This window comes from Entelurus aequoreus, linkage group LG17 (genome assembly GCF_033978785.1).
Source record: "Entelurus aequoreus isolate RoL-2023_Sb linkage group LG17, RoL_Eaeq_v1.1, whole genome shotgun sequence".
NCBI lineage: Eukaryota > Metazoa > Chordata > Actinopteri > Syngnathiformes > Syngnathidae > Entelurus > Entelurus aequoreus.
This window is the reverse complement of record NC_084747.1, coordinates 42389434-42412609: the sequence shown is the minus strand read 5'-3', so window position 1 is coordinate 42412609 and position 23176 is coordinate 42389434. Positions and strand designations below refer to the sequence as shown.

At 41.7% G+C, this 23176-nt stretch overlaps 1 protein-coding gene across 1 annotated transcript in view; it reads right to left on the bottom strand.

The window, feature by feature from the left end:
- The window catches only part of LOC133632899 (olfactomedin-like protein 2A), an 89006-nt gene extending 66846 nt beyond the window's left edge, over positions 1-22160 (bottom strand). Inside the window, exon 1 of the mRNA XM_062025712.1 lies at positions 21923-22160. Coding sequence (XP_061881696.1) covers positions 21923-21991 — 69 coding nt within the window. The 5' untranslated portion in view covers positions 21992-22160. The remainder of the gene's footprint in view (positions 1-21922) is intronic.
- Between the last annotated feature and the right edge of the window lie 1016 nt (positions 22161-23176).

The window sequence follows — 23176 nt, the reverse complement described above, 5'->3', positions numbered from 1 at the left end:
AACATTCGTCTTAATTGCAGTTATCATGACCAAATTTGGAGGTGTTGAAATCGCCATGTAAAACCGCTAATGCTAATCATAGCCCGTCAATGTAAATTAGCATCAAGCTAGCGCATTTTGGATAAAAGCACACTTACTTTACGTCGGAGCTTTTTTCTACCGAGCATACCTGCTTTGTCGGGGGTTGAAAATTGCGACATTACTTCGAGGGTGTTTGGCGGAGTCCGCCCCGAGCGCTGCTTGGCTAATGGTTAACGTGAGCCCGTTTTTAGTCTGCAACCAGTCGTGACGTCACGTGTAACAAAGGTTTTGAAGTATGCCACTGTTTGATTTTACGTGAAACCATACACAGCAGTACCGATAGAATTAGATCGGTGCCCATAAAAGTACCGAATTCAGTACCCATCCCTAGTTCTAGGCTGCTTGGCACTCAGCATCAAGGGTTGGAATTGGGGGTTAAATCACCAAAAATGATCCCCGGGCGCGGCCACCGCTGCTGCTCACTGCTCCCCTCACCTCCCAGGGGGTGAGAGTGATGTGTCAAAAGCAGAGGATAATTTGACCACACCCAGTGTGTGTGTGACAATCATTGGTACTTTAACTTTAACTTTAATAAGAAGATTGCAAACACCCTGAAACGAATCTGGCACTCACAAAGATGAACTTATTTGAGGGGACAGTAAAATGACACCTGTACACCAGCTGAGTACACCGTATCAAAGTGTCATTTCCTCAGTATTGTCCCATGAAAAGGTGTTTAAAATATTTGCCGTTCTTTTTGTGAGTAACTGTAGCTCCTCCAGTTTCACGGTAAAATAACAACACAAGAAAGACATGTCATTACACAAGTCGCTTCCTGGTTGTTTTAGTCCAGTCCATGACTATAACTCCAAGACGTGGACAGAAGAAATGTAATGCACAACTATTTCCATGCTCTAATGTTGACTTAATGGTTGTCATGCACATACTTAACGAGAATTACAAAGCATACGTCCAAGGTCCACAAAGAGGATGCCGAGCAGAGAATCCCTGGGATTGAACTCATTACCATACGTACATCAAGTACATAAGCATGTGGTACGGCATCAAGTGCATCAGTAATGACACAACTCTGAATGCACAATGCCCAAAGGACCTCTCCCTGCCAGATGCCCTCAACCGCATCTGCGCATCTTTTGATGACCCCAGCAACAACAACAAACTTAAACTTCTGATGACACACCCTTCTGACGACACAGCCTTCTGATGACACACCCTTCTGACGACACAGCCTTCTGATAACACACCCTTCTGACGACACAGCCTTCTGATGACACACCCTTCTGACGACACAGCCTTCTGATGACACACCCTTCTGACGACACAGCCTTTTGACGACACAGCCTTTTGACGACACACCCTTCTGACGACACAGCCTTTTGACGACACACCCTTTTGACGACACACCCTTCTGATGACACACCCTTCTGACGACACACCCTTCTGATGACACACCCTTCTGACGACACAGCCTTTTGACGACACAGCCTTTTGACGACACACCCTTCTGACGACACACCCTTCTGACGACATACCCTTCTGACGACCCTCTTCTGACGACACACCCTTCTGACGACACACCCTTCTGACGACACTCCCTTCTGTCGACACACCCTTCTGATGACGCACCCTTCTGATGACGCACCCTTTTGATGACACACCCTTCTGACGACACACCCTTCTGATGATACACTCTTCTGATGACACAACCTTTTTATGACACACCCTTCTGACGACACACCTTTCTGATGACCCTCTTCTGACGACGCACCCTTCGGATGACACACCCTTCGGATGACACACCCTTCTGATGACACACCCTTCTGACGACACTCCCTTCTGTCGACACACCCTTCTGACGACACCGCCTTTTGACGACACACCCTTCTGACGACACACCCTTCTGATGACACACCCTTCTGACGACACAGCCTTTTGACGACACACCCTTCTGACGACACAGCCCTTTTATGACACACCCTTCTGACGACACACCCTTCTGATGACCCTCTTCTGACGACACACCCTTCTGACGACACACCCTTCTGACGACACTCCCTTCTGTCGACACACCCTTCTGATGACGCACCCTTTTGATGACACACCCTTCTGACGACACACCCTTCTGACGACACACCCTTCTGATGACACACTCTTCTGATGACACAGCCTTTTTATGACACACCCTTCTGACGACACACCTTTCTGATGACCCTCTTCTGACGACACACCCTTCGGATCACACACCCTTCTGACGACACTCCCTTCTGTCGACACACCCTTCTGACGACACCGCCTTTTGACGACACAGCCTTTTGATGACACACCCTTCTGACGACACACCCTTCTGATGACACACCCTTCTGACGACACAGCCTTTTGACGACACACCCTTCTGACGACACAGCCTTTTTATGACACACCCTTCTGACGACACACCCTTCTGATGACCCTCTTCTGACGACACACCCTTCTGACGACACACCCTTCTGACGACACTGCCTTCTGTCGACACACCCTTCTGACGACGCACCCTTTTGATGACACACCCTTCTGACGACACACCCTTCTGACGACACACCCTTCTGACGACACACCCTTCTGATGACACACTCTTCTGATGACACAGCCTTTTTATGACACACCCTTCTGACGACACACCTTTCTGATGACCCTCTTCTGACGACGCACCCTTCGGATGACACACCCTTCTGATAACACACCCTTCTGACGACACTCCCTTCTGTCGACACACCCTTCTGACGACACACCCTTTTGATGACACACCCTTCTGACGACACACCCTTCTGATGACACAACCTTTTGATGACACACCCTTCTGACGACACACCCTTCTGATGACAGATCATCGGCGGTCACTCGAACGAGTATATCGATCCTCCTGGTAGGGGTGTATCCCTTTATGGAGGATGCCTGTGCGTGACTTAGTTTTACGTGGGGAGACTGGTGCACAGACAGTCACCACACGATCCTTGACAGAATCGGGTCAGGGTTCAGTGGCATGGAGTTCAAGACGACTGGGGACCCTTTTCTGCTGCAGCCTTCTTCCGCCATCGCAGCCGTGGTAGTTCTTAAATCTACCGTCTTCCGCCTGCTCCGCCGTTTTTATGACACACCCTTCTGACGACACACCCTTCTGACGACACACCCTTCTGACGACACACCCTTGTGACGACACACCCTTCTGATGACCCGCCCTTCTGACGACACACCCTTCTGACGACACTCCCTTCTGACGACACATCCTTCTGGTGACACTCCCTTCTGAGGACACACCCTTCTGATGACACTCTTCTGATGACACAGCCTTTTTATGACACACCCTTCTGATGACCCTCTTCTAACGACACACCCTTCCGATGACACATCCTTCTGACGACACTCCCTTCTGTCGACACACCCTTCTGACGACACACCCTTTTGATTACACACCCTTCTGTCGACACACCCTTCTGATGACACAGCCTTTTGATGACACACCCTTCTGACGACACACCCTTCTGATGACACAGCCTTTTTATGACACACCCTTCTGACGACACACCCTTCTGATGACACACCTTTCTGATGACACAGCCTTTTTATGACACACCCTTCTGACGACACACCCTTCTGATGACCCTCTTCTGACGACACACCCTTCTGACGACACACCCTTCTGATGACAAACCCTTGTGACGACACACCCTTCTGATGACCCGCCCTTCTAATGACACACCCTTCTGACGACACACCCTTCTGACGACACTCCCATCTGACGACACACCCTTCTGATGACCCTCTCTTCTGACGACACACCCTTCTGACGACACACCCTTCTGACGATACACCCTTTTGACGACACACCCTTCTGACGCCACACCCTTCTGATGACAAACCCCTCTGATGACACACCCTTCTGACGATGGCACTCCACCCTTTTTGCCCTAACAGAGTAAGATGTATCGAGACAAAAAGTGAGTTGTTAGCTCCTTCTTTAGCAGTTATTTCTTGCTGTTAGTGCATCAAAAATAATAATCAGCTCTTATAAATGTGGACATTTTTCATGACAATCGAAATGTAAAACTCTGTTCCCATCAATGCCCATCCTTAATTTCCAAACACATTTGTTTTGCCTTTCAGGTTTTTCTATTATGCAGGTGAGACGGAAAGTCACCACACAGAGACATGACGGTCCTGATAAGATCTTGCTAGCAAGACAAAGTTATGTCAGGCATTCACAAAACGTACAGTAATTGTACGACGGACAGGTGAAATGTTGAAATATTTCACATTGAGTGTAGAATGTCCTTTCATGCATTTTGCAATTGATCTAAAACAAGAAAGACAATTGAAGAACTTCTCAGGCCACACATTTCATTGCGTAAACACTGAAGACTGAGCAACTGTTCATGAGGGAACCACCAAGCAGGTTCCCACGGTGCCAACGGGCTTTGTTTCTTGTTACTGCCAGTCTGGCATCAGGTCGTTAAACGGTCCGCGAGACACAAAACCGGCGTGTAACTTGGAATTGGTACTGGACACACAATCTTTTTTTAATGAATCATTGAACGTTCCTCCGCAGCGGAGACGGTGCCCTCCTCACATACCTCTTTTCCAGCACAGCGGACTTAAGTGGTGTTGATGGGTCAGTTGGGAGGTGGAGTCGAGCCAATTAAAGCGGATCTCACACACGCAGGCATGCAAGAAGAGACGTCAGGGTGAGCTTTCGCTGCCTTGCTCAAGATGCCTTGTTGGAGCTCCAGACATCACGTGACTAGTTTTGTTTACGTCGCCATGTTGGCAAAGGAGATGATCGTACCTTCAGGCCTCCATAGTCTACTGCAATTTAGGGCTGCAATGTTTAATCCAGTGGTTCTCAAACTTTTTTTCACCGAGTAACACCTCAGAAAAAACTTGGCTCGCCAAGTACCACCATAATGAGCAACATTGAAATATAGTAGCATAGTAGGCCCAAGTAATCATTAAACACAAGGCAAAGGTTTCATTTAACAAGTATATTCAATACTTTTGACCAATGTAACATTGCACACAGTGTGCACAGTAACACTGTGTTTGAATATAAGAATATACAACACTGTACTTTCATTAAGGGATTCTTTGGCGTACCATTTGGTGGAGTGTAAAGATCAAAACTACATCAAATCTGCATAAAAGAAAGTTAAACAAGTTAAATATAAGGTCAAAGATGGTAAAAGGTTAAAAGAAGGTTAATAGAAGGGAAGAGAAGGGGAAAAAGGTCAATAAATAAATTAAATGATAAATGGGTCATACTTGTATAGCGCTTTTCTACCTTCAAGGTACTCAAAGCGCTTTGACAGTATTTCCACATTCACCCATTCACACACACATTCACACACTGATGGCGGGAGCTGCCATGCAAGGCGCTAGCCAGCACCCATCAGGAGCAAGGGTGAAGTGTCTTGCCCAAGGACACAACGGACGTGACTAGGATGGTAGAAGGTGGGGATTGAACCCCAGTAACCAGCAACCCTCCGATTGCTGGCACGGCCACTCTACCAACTTCGCCACGCCGGGTGTGTCATGAAATAGAAGGTAAACAAGGGTAAAACAAGTTAAATGATAAAGGAAGGTAAAGGGTAAATAAAAAGTAAAATGTAAATAAAAGGTTAAAGAAAGTAAAGAGAAATAGAAAGTAAATAAAAGGTGAACAAATGTAATCATAGGTAATTAGAAGGTAAATAAAAGGTGAATAAGGGTAAATCAAGTTAAATAGATGGTAAAAAAAAAGGTAAAGTTAAAAGGTTAAAATAAGGTCAATAGAAAAGGAAAGTAAATAGAAGGCAAACAATGGTAAAACAAGTTAAATGGTAAAAGAAGGTCATATGTAAATAAAAGGTAAAAGAAGGTGAAAAAGAAGTTAAAACATACATAAAAGGTAAACAAAGGTCATTCTAAGGTAAATAGATGGTAAAACAACCTAAATTAAAAGTTAAGAAGGTAAAGGGTAAATCATAAATTAATAAAAGGTAAACAATAATTAATACATTCTAAATAGAAAGTAAACAAAGATAAAACAAGTTAAATAAATGGTAAAAGAAGGTACAGGATGAATAAGAGGTCAAATGTAAACAAAAAGTAAAAGAATAAATAAAAAGTTAGGTTGAAGGTAAATAAAGGGTAGTCAAAGGTAATTTGAAGGTAAGAAAAAGGTAAAACAAGTTAAATAGAAGGTTAAAAAGGTTAAAGGTAAAAGGAAGGTAAAAAATGGTAAAAGAAGGTAAAGGGTAAATAGAAGGTATTCAAAGGTATAGGTGAGAGAAGGCCAGTTGAAGGGAAAATAAGGTAAAACAAGGTAAATAGATGGTAAAATAAAGTAGTGGGTAAATTAAAGGTAAAATGTAACTACAAGTTAGAAAAAGGTAAAAAAGTTAAAGGTAAACAATGACAATTAAATGTTTAATATCAGGTAAAAAAATGTAAATGCAATTAGACAGGAAATAAAAGGTAAAAGAAGATAAACAAGTAGAATATAAGGTAAATAAAAGCTAAACCAGTTAAATGGAAATTAAAAAGTGGTAATATAAGGTCAAATGTAAACAAGTTAAAAATAAGGTGAAAATGGTAAAACAGGTAAAGGGTAAATTGAAGGTAAATAAAAAGTAAAACAGGTAAACAAAAGGTAAATAGAAAAACAGAATGTAAACAAGTTAAGAAGAAGGTGAAAGATGGTAAAACAAGGTCAAGTGTAAATTGAAAGTACATGAAAGGTAAAACAGGTAAATAAAAGGTAAACCAAGGTAAATGGAAGTTAAACAGAATGTAAACAAGTTAAATGGAAGGTGAAAGACAGTAAAACAAGGTAAAGGCTAAATTGACGGTAAATAAAAGGTAAAAGAAGACAATGACGGTTATGGCAAGTAGAATAATAATTTGTTTTTTCAACTATTTTCTATAAAATACGCATTGAGGCTACAAAATAATCGATTGATTACTAGGGATGATACTCGAAACCGGTTTTTCCCGGTTGTTCGATAAGAAAAGAACCGAGTCCTCGGACTCGAATCCATTTTTGAGAACCGGTACCCGTTATCGAGACCACTATAGTAAAGAAAAAGAGTTGGTTCTTTATTCGAATCCCTCGGAACGACTCCCGTCCCGACCAGAAATGCCCCGTGGGACATCACAAGAAATGACGTCACGTAGCTCAGTCATTAGGCGCAGATACCGAAAGCAGGAAAAACAATGGACCACGCTCCAAGGTGTAATAAAGTTCAAAACAAAAGGTATAATCCAATGAATAACTTTACTGAGAGATTTGAGCAGAGTACAAACACATGACGAACACTTTTACGACCAACCGGAAACATAGCAACCAGGCTAGCAACGCACCTCCTTTACAGCAGCTGTCGCAACGTTCTTAAAGCAACCGCAGCACATACATATATAAACAACATATATGACATGATCTCCCTTTTTTAACTTTTGTTTTTCTTTCCTTGTAAACAAAACAAAATCACACTGCATATGTGTTGTCTGTCTAATTATAAATAATGCAGACGAGGCGTGTTGGCTGAGTTCTTGACGTTTACTTTCACAGCGTGCTCATAACCTCATTCTTACGTGACGACATGCAACAACACTTTTCGGGGCTACCGCGCATGCTCGTCACTCCCGTTGCATGCTGGGTAGTGTAGTTGTAATATTCCTAGCCTAGCTCATAACATCACATCTTTCCCCCTATAAAGAAATAATGTTAACTCAATAAAGTGTATTTCTTTTTTTAGCTTTAAAGGCCTACTGAAATGATTTTTTTTAATTTAAACGGGGATAGCAGATCTATTCTTTGTGTCATACTTGATCATTTCGCGATATTGCCATATTTTTGCTGAAAGGATTTAGTATAGAACAACGACGATAAAGATTGCAACTTTTGGTATCTGATAAAAAAAAGGCTTGCCCCTACCGGAAGTAGCGTGACGTAGTCAGTTGAACATATACGCAAAGTTCCCTATTGTTTACAATGATGGCCGCATGAAGTGAGAGAGATTCGGACCGAGAAAGCGACAATTTCCCCATTAATTTGAGCGAGGATGAAAGATTTGTGGATGAGTAAAGTGCAAGTGAAGGACTAGTGGGGAGTTGAAGCTATTCAGATAGGGAAGATGCTGTGAGAGCCGGGGGTGACCTGATATTCAGCTGGGAATGACTACAACAGTAAATAAACACAAGACATATATATACTCTATTAGCCACAACACAACCAGGCTTATATTTAACATGCCACAAATTAATTCTGCATAAAAACACCTGCGTGTTTGTTATGCTAGCTCCTAGCTCCTCTGCTAGCTCCTAGCTCCATAGAACACGCCAATACAATTCAAACACCTGATCAACACACACAATCACTCAGCCCAAAAGACCGTTCACCTAACCCAAGGTTCATAAAGCTTATATATTTTTAAAAAGTTACGTACGTGACGCGCACATACGGTCAAGTTATCAAATGTTTAGCAGCCAAGGCTGCATACTCACGGTACCTGATATTCAGCTGGGAATGACTACAACAGTAAATAAACACAAGACATATATATACTCTATTAGCCACAACACAACCAGGCTTATATTTAATATGCCAGAAATTAATCCTGCATAATAACACCTGCGTGTTTGTTATGCTAGCTCCTAGCTCCTCTGCTAGCTCCTAGCTCCATAGAACACGCCAATACAATTCAAACACCTGATCAACACACACAATCACTCAGCCCAAAAGACCGTTCACCTAACCCAAGGTTCATAAAGCTTATATATTTTTAAAAAGTTACGTACGTGACGCGCACGTACGGTACGGTACGTGTTATGCTAGCTCCTAGCTCCTATGCTAGCTCCTAGCTCCATAGAACACGCCAATACAATTCAAACACCTGATCAACACACACAATCACTCAGCCCAAAAGACCGTTCACCTAACCCAAGGTTCATAAAGCTTATATATTTAAAAAAAGTTACGTACGTGACGCGCACGTACGGTACGGTACGTGTTATGCTAGCTCCTAGCTCCTATGCTAGCTCCTAGCTCCATTGAACACGCCAATACAATTCAAACACCTGATCAACACACACAATCACTCAGCCCAAAAGACCGTTCACCTAACCCAAGGTTCATAAAGCTTATATATTTTAAAAAAGTTACGTACATACGCAAAAAAAAGTTGCGCACATACGGTCAAGCGATCAAATGTTTAGAAGCCAAAGCTGCCTACTCACAGTAGCACGTCTGCGTCTTTGTCATCCAAATCAAAGTAATCCTGGTAAGAGTCTGTGTTGTCCCAGTTCTCTACAGGCGTCTGTGTATCGAAGTCAAAAGTCCTCCTGGTTAGAGTCTCTGTTATCCGAGTTCTTCCATCTTGACTGCATCTTTCGGGAATGTAAACAAAGAAGCGCCGGCTGTGTACTGTTGTGGCTGACTACGTTCGAAAAATACGTCCATTTCGCACCGACAACTTTCTTCTTTGCTTGCCCAGCTTCCTTCTCCATAATGCAATGAACATGATTGAAACAGATTCACGAACACAGATGTCCAGAATACTGTGGAATTATGAAATGAAAACAGAGCTTTTTCGTATTGGCTTCAATGTGGAAGGCATACCCGTGTTCCCCGGTCTACGTCACACGCATACGTCATCCTCAGAGGCGTTTCGAACCGGAAGTTTAGCGGCAAATTTAAAATGTCACTTTATAAGTTAACCCGGCCGTATTGGCATGTGTTATAATGTTAAGATTTCATCATTGATATATAAACTATCAGACTGCGTGGTCGGTAGTAGTGGGTTTCAGTAGGCCTTTAACTTTTCATTTTTTAGCATTGTAACCACATTTGCAAACAACTTTTCTCTTCATAGAATTTTCTTTCAATAAGGAAATAAAGTGTAAAAATGTCAAAGCATCATAACAAACAGTTATGTCAAATAGCAGCAGAAGTGCACTTTTTGGAGAGCTGTATTATTTTCAGTTTTGTGCCCAAGGGACTGATTTTATTTAACACTATATTATTATTTATACACCTATAGTGATCACAGAGACAGGTTGTTTTTGTGTTACTGTATATATTTGTTTTTCTGAAAAATCCCACTTAATATACTTTGGGTAACAACAGTCAATTTTTATTTATTTTATATTTTTTTTTAGTGGGGGTGTAACGGTCAATATTTACTTATTTATTAGATTAGATTAGATTTTCTTATATAATACAAGTGAGCTTTTGTTAAACCAAATATTGTGTGTTTTTTTCCATATACAACAACCTATCTGGACTCGATAAGAGAATCGATAAGGAATCGGTTCGATAAGAGGATTCGATAATAGGCTCGAACTCGATCATTTCTTATCAAACATCATCCCTACTGGATTACTAAAATAATCGATAGCTGGAGCCCTACTGCACATTTTAATCACATGGATTTTGAACACGAAACTTCATTTGGTAAACATGATGACTCCTATTACGCCCGCCATGATTAAAGTTCCAGATCCACAGTATCCCCACATAAACACTTTCCTTGTATTCCCTTCCGAGTACTGGAAATACAGCAAGAAAAGCTACAATCAATCCCACAGAGCTGAAATTGCTGTTATGGGCCTCCCACCTCTAGTTGGCGTAGTAAACGTCACAGTGAACCCTGTAAGACCCAAACAAAACACCCCGTCTCAGCATTAGCATTAGCTTATAGCTAATGATGGACATAACTTTGTTTTTCCTAGTATGGAAAGAAAGTGAGTGTGAAGGACAGTGCTGAAAAGAAGTGGATGATATTCATTGAATTAAAGAAATAAATCATCAAAAACATGAGTTTTTTTTAGCTAGCTAACTTGGTGAAGCAGTTGGAGCGTAGCACTGCTAGCCTGCACCATACTGAAGCAGAATGAATCGATAACGCCAGCCAAGAACGTTAGGATAATAGCTCAACATTAATCCATGACAATATGTGGAAGCTGCTGATGGTGTGTTTGACAGAGAAGCTGCTGGGAGGAGCTAACATAGAAGTCCACTCTCCAGGGTAAACACTGTATATTATTGTTACATTACTTCATGATACTACTGTAACTTGTTTGTACTACATTCTCTTTGCATTGTTTTTTATCAGTATGTGTTATCTAAAAACGTGTTTTTCTTTTCAAAAGACATGTTACGTGTTAAAATGGGAATGTTTTGGAGCGGCCAAGCACAACAAGCAATACGGGTTTTGGTTTTTTTCTTTAGGTGCAAGCTGCGCCACAGAACCAATTAAAGTTGTATCCCAAGCAGGGGTGTCCAAAGTGCGGCCCAGGGGCCATTTGTAGCTCTAAACATCCGTCGTTGGCATTCTAATACTAACATGCTAGCTTTTTTTTGGCTAATTTTGCACCTCAGCGTCAAATATTTTAGTACTTGAGGAATGATACTTGTTCGTATGCTAATGTTAGTATGCTAGCTATTTTGTTTTTAGCTATTTTTGGGGGGGAACTGGATGCATGCTAACGTTAGCAGGCTAGCATTTTAAACACAATTTCGCAGGTAGACACCTCAGAGCAAAATATTTTGGTAGGCGACGCATGTTACAGTTAGCATTTTAACATGCTAACCTTAGCATGCTACTTGATGCTATCTGCCCAGCGTGGTAACTGTTAGCATTTCGGAGTGACTCTGGTCCTTCAACATTCACAGGAAATTTCGACTGATATTGCATTTTGTAGTTCTGTCTATCTGTGTTGGCCCCGTGATGAGGTGGCGACTTGTCCAGGGTGTACCCCGCCTTTCGCCCGAATGCAGCTGAGATAGGCTCCAGCACCCCCCGCGACCCCAAAAAGGACAAGCGGTAGGAAATGGATGGATGGATAGTTCCAATAATATAATGCATATGTTCCTTGACTGCACTTAAATGTAGAGTATATGTAAAATATATTTATATTATTTATATATTATATATATATAATATATTGTATATATTATATTATTTATTATAATTATTGTCTATTGTGAGCGAACTGGGGTGCTGAATTTCCCCCAGGGATCAATAAAGTACTTTTTATTCTATTCTATTCTATTCTATATATTGTAATGGTTCTGAATGTGAAAACAACCAAAATGGCCACCACATTCTTTGATTTGTCAGTCTGTGGCCCTCAGTGGAAAAAGTATGGGCGCCCCTCTGATCTAGAGGTCCTTCTGTTACACTGTATATAGTAGTATGTAGTATGTAATATCAGTGTTATGTGCTAAAATAAAGCATCTTTATTCAAAACATGCAAAGGATGTGACATGGAATACTTCTCAGGACTTTCCAACATTGTAGAACGCGAGCTAGCACGTTTTAAAATCCAAACTAGCCTTCGCTTAACGAGTGTTTTATCTCCCCAATAAGGGACAGCTGACATATCAACATAGAAGCATTGAAAGGAGCCGAGTGTGAAACAGCTGCTGTTTATTTTTTCTGTCCTCCAGCTGTTCTCTTTTTCTCACGGCATTCAGTCCATCGCCATTGTCCCGATGAACAAGGCGGAGAACCACTCTCTTCTCCCTCTGGAATGTTATTCACTTATTTCTCTTGCAGTGAGTTCCCCCGACTCACAGAGCTGAATGTTACAGTGGAACCGCGATTTACGTACGAACCGCTTTATTTGCGACCTTTGCGGTTTTTGAATGTTTAGCATTGTGGCAAGGTGGTTGTTAAGGTTAAGAATTATTGTGATTTCTGATCGTTTGTGAGGGCACCAAAGGGACTTCTGTGTGTTGGCACAGCACAGTTGAGCTTGTCGTTGTTGTTGTCTTGGCTGGTTAATAAAGAGAGAGTTGAGCCATCATCTCCCTGTCAGGTTTGTTTGACATACAGTCGGGCTGCACCATTCGATTCGAGTCTCGATTCAAAATCAATACTTTTTAATAACATTGAGTGCCAGTTCTATGATTAAGTACATTCCTTCATAAAATCAATAATTTTGTTACACTAAAAAGAAAGCTGGTTTTGTTTAATAAAATTCTACCCAAACATTTGACAAAGTCAAATACAAAACAAGGTGTACCAGAGAAATATATTTTCTGAAGTAAATATGTACAGCAGATATAGATCATCTACATCAGCAATATGATTTGTCTGAGTGGCTGGACAAGACAGATAAAAAAATAAATAATAATAATAATAATAAAATAAAACAAAATAAAAATAAAAAATAAAACAAAAATATATATACTGTATATATATATTTTTTAATTTTTATAAATAAAAAATAAAAAATTTAAAAAAAATTAAAATAAAATATATATAATATATATATATATATATATATATATATATATATATATATATATATATATATATATATATATATATATATATATATATATATATATATATATAATTTATTTATTTATTTATTTATTTTATAATCGATTAAGAATTCTTACAAATAAGAATCACAATTCATTTGAAAAACTTTTTTTTTTTACACCCCTAATAAACACTACTGTATATGGCGTGGCTGTAGTGGCTGCTGGTTGCAGGAGTGGTCCTCATTTTGTGTTGTCGATGTTTCCCTCTTGTTTTCAACGTACCGGACACTTCGGTCTCCGTTGCCCCGGGGGCTAGTGGGCAGCCTAGGACGGACAAGCTCTATCTTAGCGGTTAGCATAGCTTCTTGTATCCGGTGTGCAGTGTAGCCCAATTACGTGGTACGCCATGTACCACCTTGATCCACCTATTAATGGAGGGTCAAGGTTAACTCTAACTCCCCGCAAAATCCCTGAGAGACTGTGTCATGTCCGACAACCAATTTATGCAGTAATAGTATGACCCTAAACTTTAAATTACTTCGCTACAAGTAATCTACAATTGTCTATTAAATAATGGTGAGTAAAGGAAGTCATACCAGTTTAATGTAGTAAACCAGAAAGGGTTAGCCTGTATACTACTTTTCAGTTCTCCATAAACGGATGACATTATGTATTTGCCCGTCTAGTGGGACAGATAAGTCAAGACTAGGTACTTTAACCTACATTCAGCAATATATTTACTTACATTCTCAACATTTGACACTATAGGTGTTCTCACTTGAGTGTTGAGGATAGATTTATTAATTGGATGATATTGACTCATACTATAGCAGTGTTTAACAAATGTTTCAAGCTATGGACGTCATTATTCGGCGTACCTTTGTAACTTATGGTTTCAACTTTAATTTATGCATTAATTTGTTTATGCATTATGGGTTTCAAGCGGCCATTTTGGTAGTGCTCTGTATGGGTATGACTTTTAAACGGTACCATGGTTCAAAGTAGCCTGGTATATAGCTGTCACTAAATTGACAACAGTCTGTTTCAACTAATGTATCTGGTACAGTGGTGTCCAAACTACTGCCGGTGCAAAATGCGGCCCGCCAGCGTCTACAATTTGGCCTGTGAGACGCCGTGAGTTGAACAAAGCATCGCACCGTGGAGCGCTTTCAAATTCATCTTAAAAACCAGGCGACCTCTGAATGTGATTTATTTGCTGCCATCTTGTGGACAATGTGAGTAAATCACATCAATGACCCATGAAAGTACTTTGAAAAAACAGCATTTACTTATATGACACAATCCAAACAACCTCCCCGAGTCATGGTAAAAGAAAAGTGCAAATAACAATAAAGGTCAACACATATGGTCACACACAACACAATCTGCTCACTGAACATTGTAGATAGTATGAAAAGCGTCCAAACACTATTAGAAAATAAAAAATTACACCCATATAAATCCATTAGAGTGCATGATGGGAAACATGTAAGACAATCTCCCCACACTTATCCATGTTTGGTGCATTTTAGCTGTTTGATATTTCTGATTGATTATAACATTTTAAGAGGGTTGTCACGAAAGTAAACAAGGTAGGAGTCACATTTTACATATTACCTCATATTAATATAATATGTATACACACACATACAGATATATGTAAATATGTGTGTCATCTATGTGCCATTTAGTTATTATATCGGTCAAAGTAAGCAATCAATGTCAGTGGGCGGGGCTAACACAAATGTAGACCAATAATTGCTTTTCTGGTTCAAGTGGAAGCGCTCGGTAACCAATCAGGTGTTGGAATCCGCCCTCTGACTTTGATGTCTAAGTGTGAGAGATAAAAGTAATGCATGAAATGCGGACACACATTTTAATGAAATCATTTAATAAATCATGACATTGTATCGTAATATAATATACATTTTTAAAGGGGTGCTAGTGAGTCAAATTTAAAATTTTGTGCTTGGGCCTCCACAAATATACATTTTTTCACTGGACATGATGTACTTGCAAAAATTGGTGAGTTTCCATGCATGTTAGGGGCCTCTTAAAAGCAATTCCAATAGGACCCTTAATTGCAACGGATAGATCTTAAGTTGATCTATACATTTATAAATATAAAGTAAAAAATATATTTACAAATTACTTATTTTTAACACTGTGATGACTGAGAACGTTTTGGGTCCCTGGGACCTTTAACGTTCACTAAAACTGAGGGGAGCCGTAAGGGTTAGAATATATATTGTATTGGTCTTAAAAATGAAAAATATCAAAATGGCCCCTCAGTGAAAAACTTTGGACAGCCTCGAGGTAGACTTTCTTTGGCCCAAAGGTGGATTATTTTATGTATACCATGGATTATTTTGAAGTCTTTGTTCGGGTGCTCAATTTTGCAGAATGATCGAAACGAACAACAATAACTGAGGCACTGGAGGAAAATGTTTTAAGAATAAAATAAAAAATAAAATAATATCAATTTTGGCAAATATTTTTACCAAAAAAATAATCATACGTATATATATATATATATATATATATATATATATATATATATATATATATATATATATATATATATATATATATATATATATATATATATATATATATATATATATATATATATATATATATATATATATATATATATATATATATATATATATATATATATATATATTAGTGATGGGTCCGGCAACACCGATGCATCGGCGCATGCGTCGAGCTCATAGAGCAAAACCCTGTGTCGGTGCGCGTGCCGCTTTTAGAAAATCACGTGACCGATCATGAGCTGTTTCGGTCACGTGACCGATACGCGAACTGTGTCGAACTGACGCCGGCGCGCCAAACTGTGTTTATAAGGAAGCACATCTGTCAACGAGATGCTGCTGCCAACAGAATCGCCGCACTTTTGTCGTTGGTCATTTGTAATTTATCGTCGTCCGAGATAATGAAGCAGCCTCAGGCAAAAAGAAAGATTTCCACCGTGTGGGATTATTTTGATCATATATCGGAAAAAAGGTATTTGTGTTCACTTCCTTGTCGTTTAAAAAAAAAAAATATATATATATATATATATATATTTTTTTTTAAATTTAATTTTATTTATTTATTTATTAAATCAACATAAAAACACAATATATACATTATATATCAATATAGATCAATACGGTCTGCAAGGATACAGTCCGTAAGCACACCAGATTGTTTTTCTTTATGAAAAAAAATACATATATATAAACCCCCCCTCCTTCCGTGGGACAAATTTTCAAGCGTTGACCGCAGCTACAAAAAGGTTGGGGACCACTGCTCTAGTATACTCTGGACTGAAGCTGTGTGCCTTCATTGTTTTTGTAGCTGTTGTTTTGAGGCATGTTTAAAAAAAATTAAAAAATAATGCACTTTGTGAAAGTCAAAGTACAGTGTTTCCCATAGTTGTAGTGGGTATCAGGATTATCTCAGGGAGTGCATGTCCCAAATTCCAAGCTGCTGTTTTGAGGCACGTTAAAAAAAAATTATGCACTTTGTGACTTCAATAATAAAAATATGGCAGTGCCATGTTGGCACTTTTTTCCATAGCTGGAGTTGAAGTTGTTCTCTTATTTTGAAAAACCTTGTTTTTGATTGATTGATTGAAACTTTTATTAGTAGATTGCGTACAGTACATATTCCGTACAATTGACCACTAAATGGTAACACCCGAATAAGTTTTTCAACTTGTTGAAGTCGGGGTCCACATTAATCAATTCATGGTAAAGTTACATTGTTTAATGCATCCAGCGGGGCATCACAACATCCATCCATCCATCCATTTTCTACCGCTTGGCATCACAACAAAATTAGGCATAATAATGTGTTAATTCCACGACTGTATATATCGGTATCGGTTGATATCGGAATCGGTAATTAAAAGTTGGACAATATTGGACTATCGGATATCGGCAAAAAAGCCATTATCGGACATCTCTAATATATATATATATATATATATATATATATATATATATATATATATATATATATATATATATATATATATATATATATATATATATATATATATATATATGTTTATATATATATATATATATATATATATATATATATATATATATATATATATATATATATATATATATATATATATATATATATTATATAAATATATTGGATATATAATTCATACGTACATATTATATAAATATATCCATCCATCCATCCATTTTCTACTGCTTATTCCCTTCGGAGTCGCGGGGGGCGCTGGAGCCTATCTCAGCTACAAAATATATTGGATATATAATTAATAACTCATAACAAACCTACTAAGTGGCCTTGTGGTTAGAGTGTCTGCCCTGAGATCGGTAGGTTGTTGTCATGTCTGTGTTCATGTTTTTGTTTGGCCATGTGCTGTTTTGTTTTTTGGACACTTCCTTAGTTCCTTGTTTCACTTCCTGGTTTTGTTTGTCACCATAGCAACCATTAGTTTCACCTGTTCCACGTTTGGACTCACACACACCTGTCTCACGTTTTCACAGTCATGTCACGCACCTGTTCACAGTTAGTCACGCACCTGTTTTCACTTATCATGTCACTATATAGGCTTTTCTGTTTCTGTTGTTCGTGCTGGCGACATCACCCATTCATGCCATGTCCACAGTTCCTTGTCACGTTAGTTCTTGTTTCATCTCTTGTCACGTAAGTTTTTGTTTGTTTAAGGTTCATAGTTCTCCGCCATTGTGCGCGCCTTTTGTTTTCTAGTCAAGTTTTTTACCTCCGCTGTGAGCGCCTTTTGTTTGTACCTTTTTGTTTGAGTTTATAGTATTAATTAAATATGTCTTTACCTGCTCGCCACGTCCGTTCCATTTCTTTTGCACCACGGGAGAGCAAACCACGCCACAGACCTAGTTCTGACAGATGTCGCCATCACGAGAGCTCTCCCGCAAAAAAATGGGACAATTTTGACGAGGTAACGTGGGAGGTCCTGCGCGCCATGGAAGCCGAGACACTCCGCCATTCCCCCATGGAGCGCAGGGATCTCATGTGGGGTCCGACCGGCAAACTGGTGCCGATCAGCTCCCTTTGGTCCGAGGATGGCGCTGCGTCACCGCAGTCCCGGAAGCGCCGCTCCCAACGAAGGACGTCAGGGAGGGCTTCCACAAGCATTGGAAAGGACGCATCGTTCCCGCAAGCTCCTCCCCCTCCGGGCGGAAACGAGCTGCAGCCAGCCCGGCTTCCCCAGGACGACGTCACGCCGCTGCCAGTGGGTGACGTCATGGATTTTTTTCCCCTGAACTCTTTTTCTTGTCAGCCACATCCAACCAAAGACTCTAAATCCATGATTAAATATTACCAAGACATGTTTTTAGAAATCAGATCCTGTCAATCACAGTCACCCAATTTTCATGCCCCGCCCCCCAGGACTCATGCCACGCCCAAGTCAGAAATTTTTTTTTTCACCCACAAAAGCCCAGGTGGGGGGGAACGAAAGACCTTTTGGACAATTTAGAGGGGAGGATTCTGCCCTCCTCCTGAACCCCCTCCGCCCACCCCAAAAGACGGTTCCAGACCGCGGGGAGCGCGTCTGGGATCCGCTCCTTGAGGGGGGGGCTAGGGCTGGGAATTGTTCAGGTGGGGTGGGTCAGCATCGTCACGCCAAGCCACAGCCTCCAGCACGACCACCACCACCTGTCTTTCGACCTGCCAAGCCACAGCCACCAGCACGACCCCCACCACCAGTCTTTCGTCACGCCAAGCCACAGCCTCCAGCACGACCCCCACCACCTGTCTTTCGACCTGCCAAGCCACAGCCACCAGCACGGCCGCCACCACCAGTTTTTCGACCATGCCAAGATCCACCTGCTCCACGCCCAGCTCCACGCCAAGCGCCACCAGTACCTGCTCCACGCCAAGCGCCACCAGTACCTGCTCCACGCCAAGCGCCACCAGTACCTGCTCCACGCCAAGCGCCACCAGTACCTGCTCCACGCCAAGCGCCACCAGTACCTGCTCCACGTCAAGCGCCACCAGTACCTGCTCCACGCCAAGCGCCGCCAGTACCTGCTCGCCGCCAAGTGCCGCCCGTGGCTGCCCCTCGCCGCCAAGTGCCGCCCGTGGCTGCCCCACGCCGCCAAGTGCCGCCCGTGGCTGCCCCACGCCGCCAAGTGCCGCCCGTGGCTGCCCCACGCCGCCAAGTGCCGCCCGTGGCTGCCCCACGCCGCCAAGTGCCGCCCGTGGCTGCCCCACGCCGCCAAGTGCCGCCCGTGGCTGCCCCACGCCGCCAAGTGCCGCCCGTGGCTGCCCCACGCCGCCAAGTGCCGCCCGTGGCTGCCCCACGCCAAGACCAAAGCCAAGACCAAGACCAAGAACCGCCAAGTGACCAAGACCAAGACCCGCCAAGTGACCAAGACCAAGAACCGCCAAGTGACCAAGAACCGCCAAGTGACCAAGACCAAGACCCGCCAAGTGACCAAGACCCGCCAAGTGACCAAGACCAAGACCCGCCAAGTGACCCAAACCAAGACCAAGTCCAAGCACCGCCACACCAAGACCAAGTCCAAGACCAACTACGCCAAGACCAAGACCAACCACGCCAAGTCCAAGTCCAAGACCAAGTCCAAGACCCAGACCCTCGCCAAGTCCAAGACCATGACCCACGCTGCCAAGACCATGACCCACGCTGCCAAGACCAAGACCGCCAAGGCCAAGACAAAGACCCCCCACGCCAAGCTTCGCCGCCTGACGCACCAAGCCAAGCTTCGCCGCCTGACGCACCAAGCCAAGCTTCGCCGCCTGACGCACCAAGCCAAGCTTCGCCGCCTGACGCACCAAGCCAAGCTTCGCCGCCTGACGCACCACGCCAAGCTTCGCCGCCTGCCACGACAACGCGCCCACCTCCTCGTCGGCCAAGGATGTGGCCATTCCATGGGCGTCCGCCACGCCAGGTGCGCCGACCTCCTCGTCTGCCACGAATGTGGCCATTCCCAGGTCGCCCACCTCGTCAGGTTCAGCGGCGGTCTAACCGCCGCCGCCACCTGACTCTGCCCCGGTGGATTCGGGGACACCTGGTCTGGCGACCCACCGCCATGTCCCCCTCCCCCCCTCCCATGACTCTTGATCCTGTTTTTTGTTTTTGGACATCTGGGATCTGTCCGTAAGGGGGGGGTTCTGTCATGTCTGTGTTCATGTTTTTGTTTGGCCATGTGCTGTTTTGTTTTTTGGACACTTCCTTAGTTCCTTGTTTCACTTCCTGGTTTTGTTTGTCACCATAGCAACCATTAGTTTCACCTGTTCCACGTTTGGACTCACACACACCTGTCTCACGTTTTCACAGTCATGTCACGCACCTGTTCACAGTTAGTCACGCACCTGTTTTCACTTATCATGTCACTATATAGGCTTTTCTGTTTCTGTTGTTCGTGCTGGCGACATCACCCATTCATGCCATGTCCACAGTTCCTTGTCACGTTAGTTCTTGTTTCATCTCTTGTCACGTAAGTTTTTGTTTGTTTAAGGTTCATAGTTCTCCGCCATTGTGCGCGCCTTTTGTTTTCTAGTCAAGTTTTTTACCTCCGCTGTGAGCGCCTTTTGTTTGTACCTTTTTGTTTGAGTTTATAGTATTAATTAAATATGTCTTTACCTGCTCGCCACGTCCGTTCCATTTCTTTTGCACCACGGGAGAGCAAACCACGCCACAGACCTAGTTCTGACAGTTGTGAGTTCAAACCCCGGCCGAGTCATACCAAAGACTATAAAAATGGGACACATTACCTCCCTGCTTGGCACTCAGCATCAAGGGTTGGAATTGGGGGTTAAATCACCAAAATGATTCCCGGGCATGGCCACCACTGCTGCTCACTGCTCCCCTCACCTCCCAGGGGGTGAACAAGGGGATGGGTCAAATGCAGAGGACATATTTCACCACACCTTGTGTGTGTGTGACAATCATTGGTACTTTAACTTACTTTAACTTTTTTTGATGGTGCATTGTCGTTCTTTATAATATCCACAAATTGTGTTATATTGTATCATGTGTGTTGGCATTTTGTGTTGGTTCATGTTTTGTTTTTTTGGCACCGTGACTAGGGAAGGTTGTTTACATACTTCAAAGCATATTAAGTGGTCGTTGGTCTGATGTTACTCATGTTCTCCACAAAATGGCAAGAAAGCAGCATATAAATTCATGTTTAAAATGAATTGAAATCTCCCGAATTAAAACCTAGATTCCTAAATACAAACATGACGTCTCTCATGATTGAAGACGCCCGCGGGCCCCACTTTGGACACCCAGGCTTTAAATGTTTTGCTTAATTCATCTACAGTACAGAATAATAATAATGAATAATAAACAATGTGCTAAATGAGCTAACATCTCCCCGCATGTGGACTTTGGTTGTGAGTGTCCTACATGAAGGTCCCTGCAGTCCAACAGCTGAACAAACAAAGGAAGTCAGACATTACAAGTGGCGTCCTTCACCCACACAAGTGGCATCAGCTCCCTCACACTTTTGACTTTTGACACACTTTTTACTCATTCTACCATGAATGCTTCAAAAAGATTCACAAACAATCTACAATGCTGTGTCCTCTTACCTTGCTCTGGGAAGCTGCATCTTCACACACAAGCAGCAGGCACGCAAACAACTTGATGTATTTCCGCATCTTTTCTTTTCCGCTCGTCCAAGTTCACACAAAATCCAAAGCGGATGGTTTTTTTTTTGGGTGGGGGATTCAGCCCATAAGGTGAAGTGCGTCTAATTCATCTCCACGTCAGGCAGGACAGTCACACTGTCAGTGGATGGAGGTTGGTGTGTGTGTTTGTGTGTGTGTGTGTGTGCGTGTGTGTGTGAAAGAGAGAGAGGGTGTGTGTGTGAGCAGAGTGCTCCTCAGCACCACGCTGGGGGGCCACGCCTGTTTGTGGACATCATCATCCGTTGTTCTCGTCCTGGGGGAGAGCCCACACACACACACACACACACACACACACGCACACACAAACACACACACACACACACACACATTCTTGTATTTGTAACCTTCTCGAGACCTCCGAAAAATGCCTACCTCTTTAGGACCACCCTTTCTAGATATATAAAGATTTGTATTTACAACATTAATTATATATATATATATATATTACTATGCAAATATAAAATAGCTTGTTGTGAAAAATTAGTCGGAATTTCACAAGAAAAACAGTATTATAATAAAAGTCGTAATTTTACTCAACGCAAGTCAAACTTTTACAAGACAAACTGAACATGTGTGCGATACTATGATAAAAGTTGGAATTTTGTGAAATAAAAGTCGCAGTTTTACAAGAAAAGCTTGAAATGTTGGCAATTTTATGAAAAGAGTCGCAATTTTACTCGACAAAAAGTCCCAATTTTATAAGAAAACTTTCAAATGTTGGCAACATTATAATAGTAATCGGAATTTGACTCGGCAAAATGATGACAAAAGTCATCACTTTACTCAAAACAATGTCACTATTTTACAAGGACAATACATAAGAAAGTAATAATTTTACGAGAACATATTGCAATGTTACAGAAACAGAAAGAATGTGAGAAATTGTTCCCAATTTTATAAGAAAGAAGTCGACACATTGTGAGAAAAAGACTGCTTTTAGTTAATTTTTTTTATTTTGAATTTTTTGTTCCTAATTGGTTTTTAATCTTCATTATTTACTTCAAATGATTACAATATATCTCTATATCAGTGACGTGCAGTAACTAGAGGCAGGTGAGGCGGGGCCTCACCTACCATCATGGAAAGAAAAAAAATGTAAAAAGAAAAAAAATTAATTAAATTGTTATATGTATTCAGTGATTATACTATAAAGTT